The following is a 25,710-nucleotide window of genomic DNA, read 5'->3' as shown; positions in this document are numbered from 1 at the left end:
AAAGACCATTGATGACACTTCATTATTCCTGTTATGCAACTTTGAAGTTGTGTGTAGTGGTAGATTTTATTGTTTGTTTCAATGGATAATGCAGTGATTTTACAGCTATTATATACTTCGGATAGGTGAAGCATTTTTATGCACAAGTAGCATGGGTTTCTTTGTATTAGATCCTAAAACCTTAGGGCTCATGTGTGATTTATATATTAAATTACATTATTAAACTGTAATCCTTTCTTACAATTTATGAATCAAATGGTGTTTAGTCAAAAAAAATTTTATAGTACAATTAATACCACTTAAGCAACCCAAATAGCTTTTATACTTACTATAGACTCTTTCAGTAAGAGAAGGATTAAAAGACAGAACAACACATTTTATCAGCACCATTTTAACTGTATACACTGATCTGTATTTCAAGAGCTACTGATGAGTAATTTGCATCTTTATCTTTTATTTTCCTGCCTTAGCAGAGCTTCCAGATTTTTCAGTTGTTTTGAGAAAAAAGATTAAGCAAGTATTAAAGCTATTCTTCAATCTATCAGGGGCTCAAAACTAGTGAAGTAAAGAAGCAGCTTCATCAATAAACATAATTGCTCATTTTTACCCTGGCACAGAGATCCTGAGGTTTAGTGGAGAGGTTCTGAGGCATCTCCCTGCAGCGAGTGGAGAGATTCAAAATAGCAGTGGCAGCCATGTGTGCTGCCTCCATGTCATGGGTATAGTCAAAGCTGCTCTTGCTGCAGGTACTGCTGGCACTGCTGCCTCCACCACAACTCATATTGCTGCTGCTGCTAGGGGCATAACTGCTTGTTGTGCTGCTGGTTGGGCTTGAATTCTTACAATAACGTTTAGCTGTGGGAAGAAATATGACAAGGATGACTCAAAAGTACCAGCATATCACATAAGTGAAAAGAAAAGCAGTTTGCTGGGGGTGAAGTTTATTATGAGCAACAGTGGTAGATTAAAAAAAAGGGAAATAAAAATGATGGATGCATTTCATGATTTTTGTGCAACTTGTATATGCCAAAAATGTGTGCATGTATTAAACATCCAATTCAAAACAATGAAAGATGTGTTTAATGTGACCATGTTGTGTACTGAAAAGCAGGCCAGATTTAGCAAACAAGCACTGTGCATGAATTAAAGGCACAGGGAAACACTGCTTTTACTCCAGGGGAAGAGTTGCTTACATATTCATATGGTAAGCTGGGAGCTCTCTGGGTCATTGCTTCTTTTGTAATGAATTCTAGTGCATTACTAGTATTCTGCCAATTTGTAGAAAATCCAGATTCATAAGAGATCTTACTCCCTGGACCTAGTGAGGATCCCACTCCCTGGACCTAGTGAGGATCAAGCTCATAGTAATAATATGCTTGATCTTTGGACCAGAGTGCTAACCATATGTCTTGGGTAATCAGAGTATTCTTTCTTTCAAAATCACGAATGAATGCCATGCCATTGGTCAATAGCAGGGAGAGGAAGTGGGAGAAATTCAGAAAAGAAGGTGGTCGCAGAATGAAGGGGTGAGTGTTGGCTGAAGTTGGAGGTGGGATCTTCATAAACAATAAACAAAATTAATATAAATAGAAAAGGAAATTAAACTGCTTGATTTTCAGAGGTCCTCAGAGCCCATAGCCCTCGTTAAAAACAACACAATCTGAGGATGCTGAGCACTTCTCATAATCAGGCCATAGGCATGCATTTAACTACATGTTCACTGACACATACTATAAATCACAACGGCTGTTCATGACAATCAGTAAAACACATTGGACACTTTCTCCTGCACAATACAGTTCATTTTTTTAAACATTTCACCAGGGTTTCATATTTTAGTGAATACTAAAATCTTCTACCTAGAGAAAATGAAATACGCGCTCCTCCCCTGCCTCCCCCCTTCACCCCACACCCCAGATTCCCTCAACCATTTATCCAAAGAAGTTGCTCAAAAAAAATGTATTCATTAAAGGTTAATAAAAAAGTGCTTGTTGTTTTAATATGACTGGGCACAGCTATGTTTTCATATAACACAAATCAGAATGTCAAGAGATACATACATGTTATGGTGATTTTTTCCCCTTAAGGTGTATTTCTGAATACTGCAGAGATCATACTGCATAATAATGTATAAGTGCAAGACGTTGTTCTATTAAATATACAAGTATGTGTTGGTTAGAGTTCTGTATAAAAGGTCAGCACACTAGTTGGAGCTCTTCCCCAATAGTTTCAATTGAAATGCCAGTCTCTTCAGGTGTGTCTGTTTAAGCAGACATATATGTAGTAATCTGTTCCCTTGAACCTCTTTATAGATTAGGTTTTGCTTTAAAAAGCAGATATGCCTCAATTGGAGTCCAAGAGTAGACTTTGTCATACAGTGCTTACTCTATCCTTTTCATTATCATTTTTTTTGGACAGTGCAATGAAGTCAGTGTTTACAGTATGTGAAAAAATGCTTAATTTGTAGCAGATGAAGGAGTTTTCTCAGGAAACCCACATAATGCACAAGGTGTGATTTTTTTTAATGAAGTGAATGTTAAGCATTCATGAAGTTTCTTTGGTTTTTCACCCTTTAGATCACTGTTGTTTTCTGAGTGTTCATGGAGAATGTGCGTGACTTATTTTTCAAGAGTTTCATTATTAAAATGGTGGTTGTTGGTGGTCATTAAAAATTCAGCATTTGTCCATTGATACCTTGTTATGATATTCAAGACACTCAAGTATTTTCCAATATATAAGATAGACAGGATTTTGGTTACAATTAAGACAGTAAGTGCTGTATTTTTAACAGCAACTACTTTACACACAAGTTGCCAAATAGGGACTGTTTCAAATGAACAAATAACATAATGACTTTTCTACCCTTTGCAGAACACTAAAGACATATTACAAATGTTATAGTAGATTAAAATTGAATAAATATAAGACAGACAATAAATGGTGTTATATATACGTGCATGTAGAGTGAGAGAAAGAGAGAGAGAACTCTACACAGGTCTAACTGATAGAAACTCCTCCAGACTCTGATACAGACTCCCTCTGTGGCCTGGTCAAATCCCATATTTTTTCTGCTTTATTTTTCCCATCAATAGAGAAGAAATCACAATACATATGCTTAGCTGTGTTGTGAAGAGTAATTTGTAAATAAATAAATTGAAGGTCAATATATTTTCTAAGTATCATTATTAGCTTCCGTTTTACCAATTAAAATCATAAAAAAGCTGTCGTGTCTGAAATCTGTCAGGTATGGTTCTAATCATTTTATCTTGATTCTCACTGTACAGATTTTAAACTCTTGACACAACCTGAGTTATCTATCTCACATTAGACTTGAACAAAGAAATGTGGAAACCTGATTGTAGTGAATTCCAGAAATCCCTATGTAGCAAATGGGAGTGGAAGTGACATATAGTTTAATACACAGGGAAGCATAAACTGAAATTCTGTGTGCATGTCACTGTGTTTGAGAGCTCTGTAGTCTCCCGGTGGTTTATGGTCAACAGCGAACCTGAATATAGAGAGCAGCCCCTCCCATCAAGAGATAGCCATAAAGGTTCTCAGATAGCTTGTCCAACTACTTCATTCCAAGAGGGTTGTCTTGGGCTCTTATCTCTCTGTAAATGAATGCCATGGGGCATAATGGCTATCAGCTCCTGTTTTTCAGTTATTTTGCATGTTTCTCTAAGTGGCGGAGCACTAGGAGCCCTACCCAGTGTCAGGTATGGAGTCCTCTCCAAACAGATAGAATGGAAAACAATTAAATCCAGCCCAATATCCTAAGGTCTAGAAGTTGTTGTCTAGTGGTCAAGTTAATCATAGCTCCAACACTTTCCCTAACCCTCATGTTCCCTAACCCCTCAGGATTTTTCAGTCCCAATGCAAATGAGTCAGAGGACTAGGGAACAGAGAGGACTGCTTGATTACCTGAGGAGCTTGGGAACAAATTTGCAGAAGCTCCCCACCATCACCTGAATGGCTTTTCTATTGAAAAATTCTGCTGTCTCTGTTGAATACTGGGTCATGCTACTCCCTCCAAGCCATATAAAATAATGCCATTATGCAGCTCCATACACAAAAAGCAAATGAGAAAGCCCAATTCAGTATAAAGCAGTTCTCCTGTAAAATCTTCTTGGCTCCACAATGAACAACATAAGGTGTCCCCTCCTTAGGCAGTTATTGTTAAAGCCTACTAGAAAAAGGGGGGGGAAAGGACAGTCCAGGGGGAGTTATCTATTCCCAGGTTACTCATCCTGGTGACTTTTTATATTAAACAAAGACTCAAAGGTTAAGTCATTTTTTCTGACCCTTGATACTATTTGTATCTGTTCAACAGAATTCACCTCCAACTACTTTTCAGTCTCCCACTGAGTCCTAGGATGCCTCTAAGAGAGTACTTTGTTCAGAAATAAATCAGTCTTAAGTTATAGTAATCCATTCCCTGTACTAACCCAAAACAAAGACAACTTGAAGTTTAAGACGACTCCCCTAGTAATCTCCCCTAGAGATACATAGAAAACTATAAAATCGTTATAATTTTCCATGTACAGAATCTAATTAGTGGAAGGTGGTCTTAAATTTTCCACCTCACATCTGTGGCAGGGCAAGCAGTCATGGTGGGGGGTAAAAGGCCAGATCTGGTAAAAGGCAGTCTGGCCCCTCTGCTGCCCATCCACCAACATGCATCCCCTACCACGTGCCCTCCAGCTGCCTTCTCTGCCCACCCCCTGCAGGTTCCCCCACCCCCAGTCTACCCCCCTGGCTGTGTGCCTCCTCCCCTGCCAAACGAGCCATTCCAGCCCCAGGCAGGCAGTGGCTCAGCTCTGGCTTCAGTCCCATGCATGGGACCACAGCTAGAGCTGAACTGTCACCTTTGTCAGGCTGGTATTTGAATCCAAGACAAGGCTGTTTCCCCCCCATGCTGACTGGGGGAAAAAAAATTGTTTTCAAGTAAATACAGTACAAACCTCTCCAATGATTCCAATAGCAGATGGGTTGGAAGCCTATTTCCCTTTGTGTGTCTAAAGTTTTCTATCTGGATAACTGGCATTTTGGGCACGTATGCACAGGTGAAAATTCTAATTCCCCTGAAATGTAGACATGTAGGAGTATGTTTATGGACTGGTGAGGCTCGGTGGGCTGTGCACTGGATGGGCCCATATGCAACTATGTACACACATTGATTCTGGGCACATACCTACAGCTAAGACCTGAAAATATAGCCAGCCAGAAACCCATCACTAGCAGGTTAGACTCTGGAGAAGGCCACCCATGTTTTAATCCTAAAAGTGCAGGGGTTAGACCTCTTTTTGAAACTGGCTCCTTAGCCAGCCAAGAGCTGGGACCATGTGTAGGATAATGAGCCAGAGGACATGTGGCTCAGGGAGATGGTGGCTTGTTGGAAATGGAACAAATGGTCCTAGATTTCCGCCTGGACCCTTGCATCCAATAAAGCATAAACTCCCTGCTCTAGTACTTCCTTCCATTTGTTTTATTCAATGCACCAGGCAGTTGCTCAGCCACAAAAAGGGAACTGGAGAGAGGACCTATGCTGTGATCATTAGAGTACTATGCTAGGAGGTCTGAGTAGATGAAAGTTCAAACCCCCTTTGAGGAAGATCAAGAACTGTTTGCTTCCTGGTAAGGGCCTTAAACACCCAGCTACTGGGGCTAAGACTTTGGAGGGCCTGTCTCCTCTTCCTCTCCTCAGTTTTCTGGGGCTTATACTCAGGTATACATGCATGTAGCCAAATATTTACTTGGCCAGTGCATAGCTGTGTGTACATGCTCAGTCACTGTGTGTATGCTTTAGCATGAACGCTGCGTGGCCCCGGGGGAGGGGGGGCATGGCGAGCTCCTGCAGGCAGCAGCAGTGTTGTTGGAAGTGGGAGGGGGGTGAGCACTGATCACTGCTTGGCGACCACCCACAGACGCTGCCAGCAGCAGCAACGGCAGCCAGTGATGATCACGGACTGCCCGTAGACTCCACTGGCAGTATCGGTGGTGCCTTTTTCCAAGGGGTGCACCACCATGCACATTGCCAATGTGCTTTAGCATCCACAGCATAAAGCCAGGGCCAAAAATGGCCAGATAGATTGCTAAAAGAAGACACACAAGGAAAATGCTGTTGCACAAAGAAGAACGGTGTTCTTCCTATAGTCAATATGGCTGTTTATGCATGAAAGTGCAGTGATAGTCAATAAAAAGATTACAAAGCATCTAGAAGTGCTTCTCTCCAGCAGAGGAGACATTTTCCTAAAATTGGAAAGAGACCATTGCTTTCTCTTTTACACCTGCAATAACAAAGGACACAGAGCTATAGTTTTAATACTGAGGATGAAATTTTGTCCACATTTAATGAAATGCATATCTTCAATTGGCATAGGCACCAACTTTTATTTTTGCCAGGGGACGGCTAAGATGATGGACATGTGGAAAGTTTTACTCATTTTGGGTGACAGCACTATTTCTGAGGGTGGGGCAGGGTCCTCGGGACCCTATGTACTCAGGTCCTCTGCCAACTGGTTTTCTTTAGTGGGGTCAGAATATGACCTTGTACCTGTTTTTATAGCAGCAAGAACATACAATACCAGCAAGGCACGCACCACAAGTATGTAAGCCAAAATTAGGCTAGGCAATCTGTTATTCCACTTTGGGGAAAGAAGAATTTTACTGAATTGTAAGTAACCAATACTGTTATGAAACAAGCTAGGATCAATGGAAGAAAAAAGAACAGTATTTCAAAGAAAAAACTGTTTAATTCCCTGCAGCTCTGGCCACTGGGTATATGCAGGTAACTTTTGTTTAGATTAGTGGGTGCTGAGTTTTTATGTACGAAGTAAAATAGATCCCCCTGATCTTTCAGCCTTTATGTTTCAATTCAGCAAAATACTTAAGTATGTGTATAATTTTAAATCCATTCTTAAATCCTATTGATTCAATAGGAGTTACGCATACACTTGAATGAATTACTAACTTAACTTTATCAGGATAAATGCCGGCTGCTTACTTCAACACCAGAAACGATTCTCCCTACATTTATACATATCCATAAATTGTCTAGTAGTATCTGGTATATTTTCTGTCTGAAAGAGTAGATAAAATATATGCTCAAAAAATAAAATGCCATTTTCAGTTCTAATGGTGCAAAGCCACTGATTTCAGGAACTACTCAGAATTAGCTCATTGTTTTTAATCGTTTACAATGTCCTGTTTTTTCCCCAGGTAGAAGTAGGATGTATAGAGGAAGGTTAAGATATAAAGACAGTTTTACACAAAAACAGACACAGTCACTGCCATGCTCTCCACTATTGTGGAACAACTTGCCTCTTGATCCTATCAGAGCTAAACTATCAAGAATGTAGGAAATGTGGGTGCAGAAGCGATAACAATGCTCCCATTCCCCACTTCTGACTTTTCAAAGTCAGAGTCTGTTTAAATGCAACAGTAGAGATTATTCTACTAACCCATACTTATTTCTAATTTACTATACAAAGATCTGACACTTGTCTGAGAATTCATATGGTAGCCAATGAGTAATACCAAGTACTTCAACAAGAAAATAAATCATTTCATGTTTCAGAGAAAAGAAGATCCAGGGTACCAGTTTAAAGATCACAAAAGTATATGTTATTCTGATAGACCCCGAATACCAAAATATAAGAGATTCAAGTCTTTCATTCTTTGGCACCTGATAGATCCTGTTTCCTATCCCAATTCCTCTCCTGCCAGATACCATAACCACATTTCTCTTGTCAAGAAGGAGGATATCCCCACATTCAGGGTTGTTAATGACACTTTCATCCAGGTCCTGATCATCAGACTCTCATGAGTTCTTCCACTGAACCCACTGGGCATTCTCATGCGGGTAAAGACAAGCAGGCACCCTTAATTAACTGAGTAGCAGTAGATATTGAAGAACAATGAGGTCCATCTTTCCTTCTTCCTCATCTCCAGAGAACAAGTATGTTATCTTTATATGAGTTGCTCGAACTACTATATGACAGTTGGATTTTTAATGGAACCCAGGAGGCCTGGTCTTCCAGATAGCAGCAAAATACACTGCTAATGTACCACATGGGCTGCTCTATTATTTAGATTTTATTCTGGGCTCAGTATATCCCAGGAGCTTAATAGCTACAAAGGTTCTCTGTCCATTGCAACAATCCTGAAGCAAACACCACATACCAAGACCTTTAAAGTAATTTAAAAATAACAGTGTTCCCCTTAATGCTATATGAACATGAAATATATGTCTTATTTGTATGAAGTTTACATATACAACAACATTATTAACCACAAACTTGTCTCTCATGTATAAGAGTGTGCACCTCCTACCATCATATCCTTTGGGGGATATATCCCTGGATTGCACCTTGGGAGCTATGGCTCTCTTGCCATAGGCATGGTTGTCATAACTGTTATATTCAAACGTAGTCTTAGAGTATTTCTCTAGTTCCTTGGCCAAGTTGGAGCGGGGTGTGGTGGTGGGGACATTGTTTCTGTAGCCATACTGAGGGATCTCCAATTGCTTAACAAAGCACATGGGCCTAGAAATTAAAGATATGTAGAGTTTATTAGATGCAGTTCAGTTTATTGTGTCTGTGCATATTTAATAATTCATCTTAGAAAATCTTAGTTATTGACTGCACTTGAGACAGTAATATTTTGTTGTATGTATTGGTTTGGTTGTTTTCAGCAGACAAACAATATATATGATCTTGAACAAAGCATAGAATAAGTTAAATTAATTATAATATTACTAAAATATTCTGTGGCTAAAAGTAATATAATTGGTGAAATATTCCATTTGAAAATATTTAAGAATTTTCCTCCTTTTCTGAAATTACTTTACATAGTAATGTTTTCTTTCTGGGAAGGTAGACTAGTGAGGGAGAAGCAGAGTGGTAAAAATTTTGGACATATTCCTTTGTCGGAAGTAACAATGCACTAAAGGTGCCAATCAATTGGTAGATTTTCCTCTATGATTTGTCCTGTCATAAAAGTAAGTAGTGTTTCATCCCTTCAATATACAGATCTATGCTGATCTTGAGAGATTTGCAAGAGACTTTCTAAACTTCTGCTTCATCAGCTTCTGCTGACCCCTGCATGCATGGCTATAGCAGAAGCTGGAGTCCTGGTGAGGCTGCTCCAGCTACAGTCGTACTGAAGAATTTCACAACACCAAAGAGAAGGAAGTATACATTATTATAGTCTTAGGCTGTATCATTTACAGTTCTGTTTCCCGTTGACTGGGTGAACCAGGGGAAAGTGGGGAAATGAGGGGAAGCTCAGCTAGCTTTCCTGATCAATTCCGTTAAGTCATTTTGAGAGGTCTCTAAAGACTTAGTGAAATATATACAACAGAGCCATCTTCAACAAGTACTGACTCTTTGATGCATAGATGCAGAAGTTAGCAGCCAGCAATATACAAAGCAGGCAAATCAGGGCCAGATCCTACAGACCTTAATCATGTAAGAAAGCGAAGAATGATTGCATTCAAAGGGCAAATCCTCTAAAATGCTGAGTGCCCTGTAATCCCACTGATTTCAACATACATTAATGATCTACAGCAGACATGAGAAATTGTTTGAATCAAGAATCTTAGAATCGAGTGATTTCACCAAGTTCTGTAAGCTCAGGAAATGGAAAGGAAATTTGTAGGAATATTGATTTAGTCAAGATCAAAAGAATCATCATGGCTAACTGCCTTATAAAATGGAATATGATAAACAGGGAAAAGATACTAATACAATTTTAGTATGTTGAATTTATAAATAGATTCATTTTTATAGATATTAGATGAGAGATTTCAGCGTAAATTATCCAAGACATTATATCATTTAGACTATCTTCTTTTTATGCATGCTGCGTTTCTTTAGAAAGATCCCCACCTCATATTTCACAAGATACAATGGGCCAGCTTATACAACTGACTGACAAACTACACTGTGTATCTAGCCTGATATCATTTAGGCCCTTTTAAACAACAATCCAATTTATATACTGTACATTCAAAACAAAACACAAATCCTGTGTTACTTCAATTTGAATAGGTCACTTTAAATACAAGTGAGAGGGGGAATGCAATGAGGACAAATGCAAGATCAGTGCATGGAATTAGAACGTACAAAGTCCCCAGTCAATTGTTGTGGATGGACGCATCTTAAATTGTTCTTTAAGTTAAAGGTCAAAAAGAAGCGGTGTCCGAGATGACAGTATTACTCCGATTGCATATCAAGAGCTGAAATATTCCATAGGCAAAATAAAAGCAAAACTGTCATAGCTACCACTTGAGGAATCTACTAGAGAACCAGATGTTGCTTTTGAAAAGAAGTCCCTCTCTCTAGCACCTGACTTCCTGTGGCTTCTTTTAGAAGAGCATTGGTCTAATGTAAAATCCAACATATTTTACGTTTCCCTACTCTTGCTAATGAGGATTTGCAAATTTTTTTTGAATGAATCTGTTTTTTATAATTTTATAATTAGTTTTAAAAACCTAAAATCTATGAGGAGAGTCTCTGGGACATCATATGAGAAAAGTAAAACCAAAACCAGAACCAGAACTGGATAGTTCAGAGAATGCCAGTTGAAACACTGGGGAAAGAAAAATAAGGCAGTATAGAGTAGATAACAGTCAGAATAATGACGCAGAACATCCTTCTGTCTCCTCAACTATTAAGCACCCCTGGTTTTAGGAAAGACCATCAAGGTTTGATGAAGTACTTAAAGAATATTCAAAGACAGATGTTGATAACACAACAAGAAACCTTCATTTTAAGCCACCCTATTAAAACATAGATACAAATGAGAACCTGTTGCAGAAAAACCTATGGGATGCCTAAGTGAATCTGTGTGCTGTAAGTTGTGACAGTCCCTTCAAATTCTCCCAAAGAGCAGGGAAGGATGTTGCCATCCTAACCCACCGATATCGCAGTATCCGTGGGGAAAATTCTGCAGCTGTTGGGGCATCATCCATGTAGGGCTGGCACATTCATGCAGAAGTCAATGCCTTTGCACTACCATCTAAAACCTTAGCTCCAACAGAAACCATGTTTTCTCCATTTGTGCCTGGCCCAACACTAGGGGGCATTTAAAATTGCAAAAATGAACTCTATTTTATGATAAATGCAGAATCCCAAATGCTTGAAGATAGGGTGTAATGATACCAGACTGGCTCAACATCCTGTCTCCAGGTGTAGGACAAAAGAATGCTGTTCTACTCTTCATCGTTTGTAGGTGTGGGTGGAGGACGCAGACAATGAACTAGCCCTTGCGTGTTTTTGGAACCTAAACTACATGAAGAAATTTTTCATAAAAAAGGTGTACACTGCCAATTTAGTATTGCAAGTAGGGCTTCTGGTTTTCAATTAAACTGATATTTACTAGTAAAAGCCTGCTGAAAAAACCAAGACTTACCGGTAAATATTAGTTTATTCCCAAAAGATACCAACTTTTTTCACACTGTTCTTAGACTTTGCACTCCAGCAGTCATCTTTACACCAAACAATGCCTAAGACAAAAATGAGCCTTTCAGCTTTACATGTATTTGCCAAAAGAATTACCAACCCTCCCCCATGTAAATTTGTTGGGAAAGAAATGTTGGAAAACTGGATCCAGAAGCCCTGATTCTAACCTCTTCTTTAAGGGAGATATATATAGATATACATGGATGTATGTACAAAGTACATAAATATAAATGTTCAAATTAACTAATGTGTGATTAATTTCTGCATAGTATTAAGTATTATAGTGATTTCTAATACCTTAAAACCCGATCTGATGCCTGGTTTGATTTTGACACATCACAGTTCTGATGCTTCTCTTGAGCTTTAGCCAGTTTCTCTGCTGCAGCAATAGGACATCCAGAGAGGCTGCAATTACAGAAAGGAAATTTAATTGTCTTGTCCTGAGTAGTTTCACATTATAGCACTGATCCAATTACTCCTTTTCCTCCTTAGGCAGCATGAGGAAGAATCTGGAGGAAAAAAGTTTCCAAAAACTTTTGCATCATATATGTTTCCTCTAGAATAGACTTCCTTTCCTTGAGCAACATTCTGCTTCAAAGCTGCACTGCAGATCTCATAACCATTATTGTTCTCCCCATACTAAAGATGGGCAGAACATTCAGAGACAGCAGTCAATGGACATTCAAGTAAGAGGAAAAGAATATAAGCTGAAATCTATGCAGCTCTATTAGCAGAATTTTGCCCTTCAGACTCATGTGAGTGCTGCCACAAAGATGGTCACTGAAGATTACTTAATGACAACACCATACAGGCCAAATTCTGTGCTGCTTCGCAGGTCATTCAGCTTAATTATCTCAAATTTAGCTGTGAGGTGTAGAACTCAGTGCAGAATTTGGCCTAGTGTCTCAAAGTCTAGGTCTAAAATATATTATTCTTGATGTTTATTCATGGATTTAAAGTACTGAAAGAGTGCTCTAATTCCAGTTGATGTTACATGAAAAGAATCCAGACATCTGCACTTGAACTCTAATTTGCAAATCCTGAACTATGTTTGAAGTGACAATAATAAGTCTGCTTCTACTGGAATAGATTTAGAACAGTGGAAAATATATTGATTGGTGCCAGCAGATGGTGCTCTTAGAGAATATGTAAAATCCTGTGACCTAACAATGGAGGGGGTATTTCTCTTATCATAGTTTTTGCATGCTTATGTGACCGAAGCTCCCTGTGTTTTCCATAGAAAAAGAAATTATAGTGAAAGGCAAATCGGTGCATCCCCAGATGCTCCTTCTCTACAGAAAAAAGGTAAGCAGAGCAAAATGCCCCAATAGCTGCAGAAAGATGTAAGCACAGACTCTGCAGAATGCTCTACACCACCACCCCGGCTCCACCCTGGGTACCCATGGAAATCCCTCTGGGTCAGTTCTGCAGAGAGAGGTTAGAGGGACTCTGCAATTTGTCCTCTGACATGTCCTCATTAGATACATTGGATATCCTAGCAGATATCCAAACAGAAGTTAATGCTGCTGCAAGCAGCATTGGTTCCCATTGAATCTTCTCTGGGGCTTTTGCTGCAGCCAGTGGAAATATAATTGCAGAGAAGAAGGGGGTGCCAAAGCACATCACAAAGGGTAGGTTCCCTGTAGAGGGATTCTAGGATACATGTAGTTGAAATGAGATAGTCCAGTAAACCAGAACTCTGTAAACTTCATGGTCCATACCTCCAGTATCTTCAGTAGTCCCCTAGAGCTCCGTGCTGAAAATAATCTAGAAGGTATCCTGGTGTAGTTTGCAGTACTTTCTGCCTACCTTCCCTGCATTTTTATGTAGAAAACTACAATACAGGCCTTGTTTTGCTTATGGAAAAAGCCATAATGTGAAGAAAAGCTAATTTTTAATAGATTTAAAAATATATATTATTCCCCCAAATTTAAGAGGAAATGACATTCATTTTGTGAGGGTTTATAAGATGATTAAAAAAAAATCCTGTAAGACATTTTACTGGAATAATTTATATGCAACAATATATTGACTTCCTCCTTTTTTCATTTTTACAGGCCTTTTCATAATGTTTCTTACTCAGGTAAAACTCCCATTTAAATTTGCCTGAATACTGCCTGCAGGTTGATCCTTTTGATAGTGCCAGACCTAAAGTGCTCTTTCTCCTTTATCCATACAAAGGGAGTTTTCTGAATCGAGTGGAATTTTTCACACATTATATAAGCAATACTGATAGAAACAATCGTTGGATTAAAAAAGAACTCTGTCCCGGTCTCGATCATATTTACAATCTTTGCTCTTTCATCTGTGTCGTACCACTCAAGAGTCACAGTGTTCTTTTTTAAGCAACTATAGTTCAAGTAATACCAGAAAAAAACAAGTAAAATAAAAACCACAACAGACGGAAACAATTCTTAAAATGCTTAATTCTGCACTGAAGTATCTAGCTGGACATCTATCCCCCTTATAAGTTAAGGAATTTACTCTTTAAAGAGAATAAAGCACACTAAGCACCATCTGTCAGGTTCAAAACAAAACAACAAAACCACACATGCACACACACAGCCTCCAAACAGACTGCCAGAAGGGCTGCAGTTCTGAAGCACTGTTCCCTTTAGACTATAGTCCGATGATAGCTTCCTTACCTTCTGTGAGAATTCCTGTTGCTATTTACGTGGCCCCGACCTGTGCAGCCTGGTGTAGGACACTTAAGAACATTTTCATGCATGGCAAGAACTTGACAAGGAGAGTAAGAGAAAACAGCAGAGTATGAAAACAAGAAAAAAATCACGTCCCAGTATATATGAAAACATTTTAAAACAAAGCAGGATTCATTAACAACCATCATTCCTCAAAATACACACAACACACATCGCCAATAAAACCTGAAAAAGGGAAAGAGGTATTGTGACCCTATACTCATTAACACAGGTTAACATTGGATGGTGAGAGTTATGGAGGTTACAGAGTCTAATCATTAATTAATCTCTGGTGCAGGGTGAAGCAGGAGATTCCCAACACCTTCATGCGTAAGTGCTGAACAGTGATCAGCTCAATAATAAAGTGTGGATTAGGAATAGCCCAGTACTGAGGTATGGATTGGTCACATTTTTTCAGGATGTGTATGCATTCTTAATACACAGTTATGTGCACAAAATATGGAGCAGACAGATGAAAGTCTGCTCTCAGTTGTCCTTCCAATATATTGAGTTATTTCAGATTTAAATCAGTACAACTGAGAACAGGATTTGACTATAATTAAGAAAGTCAACTCATTTAACCAGGACCCATTTCTGCCCAAAGCCATAGGAGTTTAACTCCTGTTTCAGTCAATGGGTACTGCCAGTTATGGAAAAATGAGCAGAATTGGTCCCTTTAAGTCTATATTAAATCTCTGAAAATGTTATATTATTATACTGGATGTAAATTGAAAAAAAAAAAGGAAAAGAAACACCCAAGCACTCTTTTAGGTTGAGAGTTGCTGTAGAGATTAATGCACTAGCTTTAAGCAAGTCAATGGATTTACATGGGCATCCATTGCAAATTGGGTGCAAAATGTACCCACAAACTCAGTCAAGGCAATTATTTTCTGAATTGCAACATTTGTTCTTATAATGTTGCTATAATCAAGTGCTTTTGTAATGTGAAGATACATTAAACAGAAAATAGAGTGAGACAAGTTCTTTTCTTTGACATGAGACATATTAGAATCCATGTCTTCAGAGCTAGATGGCTAATGCATTAACTTACTAAGATGACCATCCTTTCTCCCATTGTATTAATAGGCTTTATTTAGTTCCCACTCAGAAGAATTCTAATGAAATCAACTGTTCCTTCAGCTGAGCAGAGAACTGAATAAAAACAGCGTTGAGACTTGAGGATTTAACCACAGATAATCATTGTCATCACTCCACCAGCAGCATATTAAAATGTGTACCAAAAAGTGTGCAGATGCAAAAAGCTTTTACGCTGAAAGTTCTGCTATTTACAGCTGTTTTGAAACATGCTTCACAAGTCCAGCATCACAGAAAAAAAATAAAAAGATGAGCTCACTTTTTTAATTTTAGTATAGCTACAGAACATGCAAACAGTTTAAAGCTATATTCTTCTTTGATTTACATATTCTAAAGAGCTTTATATTTACCGTTAACAAAAAAGGAGAGAGAACTTTAAGCACCTGAGTAAATATTTGTGCTTTAGAAAATTATGGGTCTTGCAAAATGGAAAAAAAATAATTTATTCTATACTACTCAGAGAGTAGCCAAGATACTAGGGCCTTCCCTAATGTATTTCCTCATTATATTAGTTGTGTGAAAAGCCGTCCTGTTATAAGAGAACCTGGTGTTTGGGTCTGCCTTTCACTCTCTGTGCTAATTTATTTCTGGCTTCCTCTCCTTTTGAGACCACCCCTTCCTTGCGAATTCTGGACCTACTTCAGACATTAATTAAGGTTTATGCTTGTGTATATCCACTGAAAGTAACAGTGCCACATGAGTATAACACTGTAACTGTACCCTGGACTTGGTCAGATACCTTGATCAGAAAGGTATACATCTTAGGAGGGCCTGGGTTACACGTTACAGTATGAGCTGAATAAGTCTTGATAGACTTAGTGCTAGCTTCCAGTCACACCTTCAATTTGGGTGTTTGAGGATTGACCACACCACAATGGAACAGGTGCTCTATTATGTGGATCAAGAGATGATCCTGCCCTGGAGTGGCATAATTTTGAGCTGCAAAATGAGTGCTTTAAACCTCTTAAATGAGTTCATGTACAGACAACTGAGGGGTTAAAAGCTCCAGAAGCTGCCCAAAATGAATGTGTAACAAGGTCCTTAACGGCTTGATTTTCTTCTTTCTTGCACTGGTTCAAACCAGTGTCAATCAACAGGATCGGATTCCTCTCTGCACTCAAATTTCTGCAGTTATTTATATCTGAGCAAAATGGGTGCCAAATGCTGCCATTCTAATTTGGAATGGTTGGGACCCACGTTGCATTTATATTTACACAGGCTTATATGACTATGCTGTGAGGCTGTGGAGAATCAAGTCCACAGACTTCAAGTGGCAGACAACAAGTAACTAAAGTATTACATCATTGTGAGTAAAGCTATAGATATGCAAACACATTACAATGAGCTAAAGGTGGCAGGGTCTTAAAGTACATGAGCTGCTCCATGATAACTGCACCTTTGTAGTAAGTGAAAGCTAAACCAGTGCTACCCAACTGATGGTCTACAAGGGGTTAAATTCTGGCTCTTGTCCAGCTGCTGTTCTCTCATTGATTTAGCTGCTGCTGATCTGTGCTGCCCCCCAGTATTCACTGCCTGCCCCCCTACCCCAGGGAGTGGGCAGGGCAGGGCAGTATGGCTGGGGGAGCTGAGGATGAGCCTGTGTAGATGCTGCATAGGTGCTCTGTGCAGGGGGGTAGCATACATGGGGAGGGGGAGTATGGTCACAAGGTGCAGCAAGAATGGAGTTGGTGCCATGCTAAGAATGGAGTTGGTGCCCCTAAGGGTCCATGGGTTACCTTGGTGTGACCTGTGGGCATATGGTCCCTGCTGATATGACCTCAGGGCTTTCAGCCCCAGGAGACTTAGAAATTGGGCAGCCCTGTGCTAAGCTATAGTAAATTACCTCCATTTCACTAAGATAAATTACCAAAGTTTAGTTTTCAGTTACTGTGGGTTAAGCCCAGGCACCTGGACAGTTACCCCTTTTAACTTATTGAAATGTGTTTATTTATCATTAAGAAAGTGAATCAGACCCTAGCCAAAACCTCAGCTGGTGTAAATCAGCATGACATAATTGACTTCAAAGGCACTACACCAATTTATACAATTTGACTAATCTGGCCATATACATTTGGAACTAAATGCTCATCTTTGTTTAACTAAGTGCAGCTTCTGTTGTCTTCCGTACTCACAGAACTCATTGACTTTGGGGGAAGCTGGACTGCCGTAAGTGACAATAGAACATGGTCTAAAATTCTCAGTTGATTCATGAGAAAAATTGCTGATTTAATTTTTTTTCCATCTATTTCCTTATTACAAGCTAAAAACAATAGTAACAAAAGCAAATTAATTCTCCAAACTTGTCTTAATGCAAGACATGGCTGGTTGATGGTGTGATACTGTCTTTGACTGAACCTCTTTCAAAATAACCTCATATTTCCAAAATCAAAGAATACAGCTTTAAAAGTTGTTCTTTTTAGTGTAAAAGTTAGTAGAAATATGAAAATGATGGTACAAAGAAAAAAAACCCCTATAACACAGAACAGATTGCTAAATTGAGACATACCGTACTAGAAAATGGAAGTAAATAAATAAAAGGTATAGAAAGCATGCTAGAAAAATCTTTGGAGTTTTATCCCCAGTTTCCATGAAACAATGTGGACTTACTTTCTGGAGGGACCCTATCTTTGTGTGGGCATCCTGACAAACTGCGGTGATGGGGGTAAAGCCCCGTTACATGGCCAGTTCCATCACACCCAGGGGTAGGACATTTGCTCTCTTTCTTTTCTGTTCTTGAGGGATCTATAATTTACAACAAATGTGTCAAGTGAATGATCCTTTCCACATGTCTGTATGAAGGTTCATTTAATGCTATAAGTGCTATAAGTTATTCTTTGGTAAATGTTTTTAAGAAAACTGAAAGAACAAACTTCTACTTCTTAACACAGTTTTGTTGCTTTTATCCCATTATTTTCTTTTCATATGGCACGCTCCTATGATCACAGCAATATCCAGTCATAGTCATTAGGTAGTGACCTTTTTTATAGCAAAACCACCTCTGTCAATCAATGTTCTGCTGGAAATCATCAGCTAAAGGGTAAAAGGTCACTCAGGAACTGTTTAGCTGGACTCCCCCTTCTTTTCAGTGCTATTTTCTGGATGTATTAAAGTCTGCAAATGTGCTGTCGTAGAGTTTCAGTCTCAAGAGAGTAGCAGATCCAGCTCCTTAGCATACTGATTCAGTGATTCAGCACAAATAAAGCCTATTTCAAAGGCACTCTAAGCAGATGACACTGTTTTCCCTGAATGCACAGGAACTTGTATAAAACATTTTCTCTTCAACAAACTATGATGGGGTAAAACCATCTGATCAGAAGTACTGTAAGTATAATTGGGCTATTACAGTCATGCTTTCATAATGTTTGTATAGTCATAAGATTAAAAGGTTAATTCCTTTTTATGAAGCTCTCAGTTTCTTTATATATAAATCAATGGAAGGACCTAAGCAGATTTTTGTTCAACAAATGAATGTTTTCTGCCAAGAAAGTAATGGAACTGCTGGTGAAATTACTCCTGAACAAGAACTTGATCACATATTTCAACAGCTTGTTTCATGTAAACAGAACATTTGTAAAGTAACATCCTCCAACCCAACACATACTGCAAGTTATACCACATCATCTTGAGCACTCTTACCATGTTTTGGAGACTACTACTGAGGTGTACATTAGTATCTAGGAAATAACATTCAAGTTATTCTAAGTACTAAGACTGTGGTTCACACTGGCTAAAATCAATCATCATCACCCTTTCAGTCCATCCTGACTTCAGCACCCACACTGATCTATACCATCATTTATGTATTTTATGTTGCTCCTTTTATTGCTTTGCTTCAGGATTTATGCTTTTTCCTTTAAAAAAGATTTTGCTATTTGGCTTCTGCTAAGTAGTAGGCTCAAATTCAGCCCCGGTCTGAATAACGGCAGCCCCAATGGCATCAAAGGAACCAGTCAGTACCAGTGGTACTACAGTACTTTCTGGTGGATAAAGTGTACATTCAATCCACAGTTTATATTCTTCATGGGGTTTTTGCATATTCTAAATTCCAAACTCTTACTCAACCATCTTAGTTTTTGTGAACTTCTTTACCAGGTGATTGCTCTTCTAGCCTAATTTCAATCCTTAAAACTCAGCTTTTGTAAACACATTTCTAATTAAGAGGTTATTGTAAATTTGCATATATATTGACTGTATAGTGCAGCACTACGTTTTCTGCTTTATAATAGTAAGGATATATATACTGTATATTAAATTCCATTTTTAAGGCTCTGTCCAGTCACAGAAATATCACATCACCTCTGTGAAGTAGATGAATGCCATAATCCTCAGTTTACACTTTGGGGAAAACAATACAGAGATTAAACAGTTAAACCCAAGGCCACAGAAGGAGTCAGTGTTAATGCTGGGATTTAAACTCAAGAGTTTTAACCACATAGGCCTGTGCTGAGACCACTAGACCACCAATCACACTCTTGTCCACACACACAATAAAAATCTGTGCAACTCTTTGTGCAAAGCACTTTGAAATGTGTGAAATATGTTAGACAAGTGAATAAATAATAAAAAGAAATAAAATAAAAATATGTCAGTATAACAGTATCCAAAGACTACTAAAAATGCAGGTGATTGATACAATAGACCATAATGGCTTCTCTGGAGTCCTTAGATTAGAACTTCAGGTACCGAATATTCAGCATAGCTTCACTTATATCCTAACGGTGTCAGGCAGATATCTTTTGTATTCAAATTTTTAGCCTTATAGAGTAAAGCAGCTCCTGAAGAGCCTTTATGGTCTAACACGTTAGAAAAGATGTTGTACACTAAACTTACATTTTCAAAAATTTGTACAGAATTTTATTTTCACAGTTTCCAATTGACTTATATGGAAGGCATCCAGCTAAAACTCTATGCAGCTTTATACAGAACACAGGGGCAAGGATTATATTCACCTCTCAATATATATGTGTAGATTATTATGGGTACTCAGTTCTGTTTGATGGAGAAAGGTACGCAATTATTATTGTAGTCAAATTTTGCAATCTTTATCCTTAATCCTTGCCATGGTTAGTTTTGCCTGAATGAAGATTGCTGGAAGAAGCTTGAACGTTTTACAAGTCATACATTTTGGAGGAAAGCTTCTCCAGAAGATTTTAAATGGTAAGGAAAAAAGGTGGTTTGCCATCCCTTCATTGCTTTGTTGTTTCAGTGATCTCTAAGAGCAGAGGTCCTAAAGGAAGAATCAGGAACTCCAATCCTTACTGTTCCCTTATACCCTGAGAATGGTTCCATTTAACTTATCATTCATCTCCTTAAAGAACCTTTCTTGGCATGTTTGGGAGATCATATGTGCTATGAGAATGAATAATACACAAGGTTCTTTCTTTCATTCACCTTCCTAAATCACTGAAGTATTCTTCTTTTCCTAATTCTTCTCTTTTACAGATAGAGAAGGAGCCCACCCATAAAATTTCTTGATTCAAACTACCACAAATTTCAGAGTTGTCTTTTGGTCCAGGGCTTCTATCTGGGCATATATTTAACTTAGTTTAAGAGACAGGATCACTTCATAGAAACTCTAGAAATCACTGAAATTTGAAGTCCACATTTTCTCCATTGTCAGAAGCAATCTTAGGCTTTTGAAGACTGCAGATATATATGTTTGTGTGTTTCCCTAAGCATCCATGGTCTGGAAAATACTTCTGTTCTAAGGACTGTAAAATAATAGTATTGGTTTTCCATATTCTCTATGGGGTTTTTTATGTCCACACATTAAGAGGCAAATATACACCTGCTATATGTCACGTGCAAACAGTACTTAGTACAAAAAACCACATGGCTTTGTAGTAAACTAAATAAAAATGTCTTCCTCAAATATCCAGTTTCTAATTTGTCAGTGGACCATACAGTTGTGTTTAAAAGCAAGCAAAGCCTCTCTCAGATACACTGCAAAAGAGAAATTGACACCAATAACTTCCATGTTTGTAATTATACAACTTTTGAGACACCTTTTTGTCTTTATTTTATTTACAGTCTGGAATTTAAAAAATATATCTTGAGTTGAGATGCTACCTGCTAACTTTAAAGTTAAAACCGTATGTTAGGGCCATTCTTTGAAGATAGATTTAGAAAAAAAAAAGGAAAAAAAAAATCCAGTTTTAAATATGGAAGTGGAAACCAAGTGTTGCCTACAGTATGGATCCAATTCTGCAATGTACTTCACGTCTCCTGAGAAATACTGTGCCCTCAACTTCCATTAAAATCAGCAGGAATTCAGGATACCCAACAACCCTCAGGAGGTTTTGAACACTTTATAGGAAAGATCTTCTATGTGTACATTTGTGGACACATAAAAGAGGCATTTTAATATAAACGCACCATCACTAAGATAATTCCCTAAATTAAAACACATTCTAAAGTAACCTTTTGTCTATTTTTTGTCTTTTATATTGAATTATGGTCAAGGCAGCACCTTAACTGTTTCCACAATGGAATGAAACCAGTGAAGTGGAATGCATATAAGAAAGAAATTGCTATTGATCTCAGCCCAGGCCACATCATGCCTTGCATAGCAAATGGTTTCCATTACCTTACTATCTTAAGATAATTAATGTGCAGTCACTACCCCTATCTTATGTTATCGGTCATTCTGATACTGTTCAATTTCTATCAGGTAATTCTATGTTTTAGATGGGAGAGGCTTCATCAATAACTGTGATTTGATGATAATTTTATAAATCATGATGCCACCTACCCAATCCAATCTGTAAAATATGCACTCCATAGCTGATTGACTAACTGCTACATAAAACTCCACCATTCAATATGGTAAGCAATGCAATTCTCCTTATAGTTTTTAAATCATAATTACTATAAAACACATTAAACACTTCAGAAAAATCTTTGCCTCTTTCAACATGATCTCTTATTTGTTTGGTTTCCCTGAAAAGTTACATTTTTCTAATTTAGCCAAATGGTAATGCACTGAAATACTGTACATGTTTCTAATACTGCAGAATAAATCATTTTATTTTGTGATCAGAGCTTGATCCTATTTGCAAATCATGCCAACATAATGCAAATTAAATAAAGATCCCATTTGTGGAATGAATAACTTCACTTTAGGGTTGTAAGCCGCACTTAGCTCTCACTTTTTCATGACACAACATACGGTATATAGAAATATTACCTTTACCATAATATGGCTTTTTGACATGGCCGTCACTGGATTTAGGCTTCCTGTCATCTCCAGAAAGTTGTCTTGGAGACTGCTCCTCATATGATCTCATATTATCCCTTCTTCCAGCTTCCACTGCCATTTTTTCTCTCATGGCTTTTGCTCGTTCAGTTTCCAAAGCAATAGCTTTCTCAAGCAGCGTTAAGTTACCTTTTGTCATATCAAACACTTCTTCAGATCTGTCTGAAGTAATAGAGGTGGTATCATCATCTCTTTCATGACACCCATCCTCCTTTGCACAGCTAGAAAAAGTTCTAGATCTGGGGCTCAACTGTTCCTCAAGCCTCATTAAATTCATCATGTCAGAGTAATTCCGATCTGGTGTTCTTCCTTGGAAGTCATCTTCTTGCCTGACATGTTGACGGGTGTTCATATTTTGTTGCTGATTTCTTTCCTGTGGGTTTGTCTCACTGAGTTTCCTAGCAAGGTCAAAACATTGGTTCCTTAAGCATTCCAAACTGCTGAGGCACACCTCTTCATCACTCTCCTCCACCATTTTTTCTGTGAGTCCATTGTTCACAGGCTTCCCTAGCATTACAAAGTTCATATTCCTGTTATCTTGCTGTGAAGTATTGTCTGCATAATTTCTGTCATTAATGTTTTCTGAAAGCACTACACCATGTCCTTGTGCTAATAATTTAAGGGAGTCCACTGTTTCCCTAACAACATCACTGTCTAAATCTAAACTCAGCTCACTTTTCCGACCAATATTTTCATTTTTGTCACTATCATCTTCCAGACTATTAGATGTATTGCTGTTCATTTCTGATTCTGTCCTGGCTCTGTATGCTGCGTCCTCTGCAATTTTGCCAAGATTTAACAATGACTTGGCCACCAGTTCATCGTAATTATCATACTCGTCATTATTGTTATCATCCTTTTCTGTGTCTTGCATTATTCGAGTATTGTGACAATTCATTTGATGGTCTTCTGCATAAAAAAAGAAAGAAACAAAGAAAGAAACAAAGAAAGAAAAAGGAAAAGAAAAGAAAAAAGTGGCTAGAATTGGAACTGTTGTTGCAATAGCATGGATAGAAACAAACTGCATGTCAAATACTGTTAATCATACAGTTGCTCTAGAATGTTAAGACCCATGTGTAGTTGAGTTAAACTTCTTTGATTAAGTGAATTTTCCTAAAGCCCATAAGGACATTTTCATATATTTGTTATGTACCATTGATTTCTTTTACTAAACTTACAACAAACTGTTGAAACTGGTAAGACTTAAAAAAAAATTAGTATTATTTCTAAAATACTATGGCATAAATTCTCATTTTTCTCCTTTCTCTCCTTTTTCTTGTACAGTTTTAGTGGATTTGCAATAAGTATAATATTCATACTCTTTTATTTTTTTTTTAGGTTTGTTAAACTTTCCTCACTCCCATATTTCCTGGTATGGTAGATGATAAAGAAGTGAGCACTATTGGATTGGTTTTCTTATTGATGAATAAGCAAGAATTGTCTCTCGGTAAGCATCATATACATCATTAACGTTATGTAAATACTCATAAAGCAAATACATAATGAGGTACAAAGTACATTTTAGTAAGTGTGGCCATAGATAAAAATTAAAGTCTATCAGCTTGGTTATCACACACTATGAAAAAGTGAAAAAATGTAAGATAATAATTACAGAAAAGGAAGGTAGAAGGACTTGTATATACAACACAAATATAAATTTCTGTGCTATCTCCCAGCTAGATTGTTTTAAATGTATGATATTGGTTCTACACTGAAATGCCTGTCCTATACAATGGCAATGCTAGATAACAACACTGTTGGCATGTTATGCTGTATATTGCATTATCATAGCACAGAGAAACTCTTTTTACTCGGTTTAGTTCTGGTAGCTACTAAACAGCAGGGGGGCAACTCTGAACGAAAGAGTCAGTATGAGATACACAGAATGTTTTTTGATATATCTTATGGTAACTCAGAAGTTAAAATGTGTCACCATGATATAAGGTCTTAAAATAAATTTAAAGTTGACTAAGTAATGAACTCAATGTAAACTATACTTTGATAATTACTCAAATAACACTTTGAATATTTGCTGCAGGTATTTGTATGTAACAGGTAATCACAGCTATTAACATTTTTCCCATAGTAGTAATTTGAATGACATAGTGGCCAGCTTTTCAGCCAGTGTAAATTTAAAGGAATCAATGGAGTTGTGTCAATTAACACCTGGTTCAAGAGCTGACCTAAGTCAAGATACTATGAAATGGACTCAGTCTTTTTTTCAGGATTGGTACAGCTAAATATGCAACAGTTTCTAAGCTGTGACCTTTGTGTTTGGGGTTAAATGAAATGTAGTGAGAAATTTCAGGTAGCAAGAGAATTTAATATATTAACATTTTCTGACAGGCATGCTTTTGGAATAAGTGAATACGTTCTTGAGGTTGGTGGACAAAAGAACAAATCAGAATTTTAAATACAAAGCTCAACAGTCACAAGATAATGTTCTTTCTACATAGTGGTTTAGGGATCCTGGGATGATAGTAGGCTGTAGTTAAGCAGTGGAACTGATGCACAAAGATGAGTAACCTATGTTTTTGAAAAAAAGAGCAGAGATCCTTAAGTTTTATATATACATTGTCCAATATATACTGGGGTTCCTTAAATATAGCATGGAGGATTATTAATAAGTGACTGTGTGTGTTAAGTTCAGCTGTTTAGAAAGCTTAAGTCATGGATAGAGTTCTTTTTATAGTCAATCTTTGTTTTATCTGAGAAATCTGTTATTCTTGGGATAGTGAACATTCCCATTTATGGCTTCGGTTCACTAAAAATGAGGTAGATCTGATTACGGTTTCTGAGTGCAAGACAGTAAGATACAGTTAAGATCGTTATTTAAAATCCTTCCCTTATACTCGTTTGCTGAGAAGTAAGTAGTTAAGGATTACTGGACTATTATTCTGGATTTTTTGAAAAACAAATGCTTTTAACACTTTAACTAGCATATTCTAAAATTAAATTTACAAATGAACCTCATGTTATTGTGAACGTTAATGGATCATTCCCATGAAAAATATTCAGTTCAAATGCTGCTTTGAAATATTTGATAGGTTTAGAATGCCTACAGCTAACTGCGGCTATGTCTGATATGTAGAAGGAGAAGCAAAAGCTATTAATGAGGCAGAGAGCCATATCTCTGAAAAATGCCAGTGATGTTAAGGCTAGGACTAGACATCCAGAATAACTTGGGATGCTAGTA

The 25,710-nt window shown here is 37.8% G+C and overlaps 1 protein-coding gene across 12 annotated transcripts in view; it reads right to left on the bottom strand.

Moving 5' to 3' along the window:
* Positions 1 to 25,710, bottom strand: part of MYT1L (myelin transcription factor 1 like) — a 476,122-nt gene that overhangs the window by 86,624 nt on the left and 363,788 nt on the right. For 7 of the 12 annotated variants that reach the window (XM_090032827.1, XM_090032818.1, XM_090032800.1 and 4 more), the window contains exons 8-13: positions 22,446 to 23,423; positions 17,867 to 18,001; positions 14,111 to 14,201; positions 11,763 to 11,870; positions 8,335 to 8,546; positions 608 to 855 (exon numbers count right to left, since the gene is read on the bottom strand). In XM_090032827.1, coding sequence (XP_089888953.1) covers positions 608 to 855; positions 8,335 to 8,546; positions 11,763 to 11,870; positions 14,111 to 14,201; positions 17,867 to 18,001; positions 22,446 to 23,423 — 1,772 coding nt within the window. The remainder of the gene's footprint in view (positions 1 to 607; positions 856 to 8,334; positions 8,547 to 11,762; positions 11,871 to 14,110; positions 14,202 to 17,866; positions 18,002 to 22,445; positions 23,424 to 25,710) is intronic. The other 5 variants (XM_090032845.1, XM_090032861.1, XM_090032871.1 and 2 more) reach the window with 4 other exon arrangements.

The sequence above is a fragment of the Crocodylus siamensis genome, chromosome 1 (genome assembly GCF_052110815.1).
Source record: "Crocodylus siamensis isolate JL-2025a chromosome 1, ASM5211081v1, whole genome shotgun sequence".
In the NCBI taxonomy this organism is placed as follows: Eukaryota; Metazoa; Chordata; order Crocodylia; family Crocodylidae; genus Crocodylus; species Crocodylus siamensis.
This window is presented reverse-complemented; position numbering and strand designations above follow the sequence as displayed.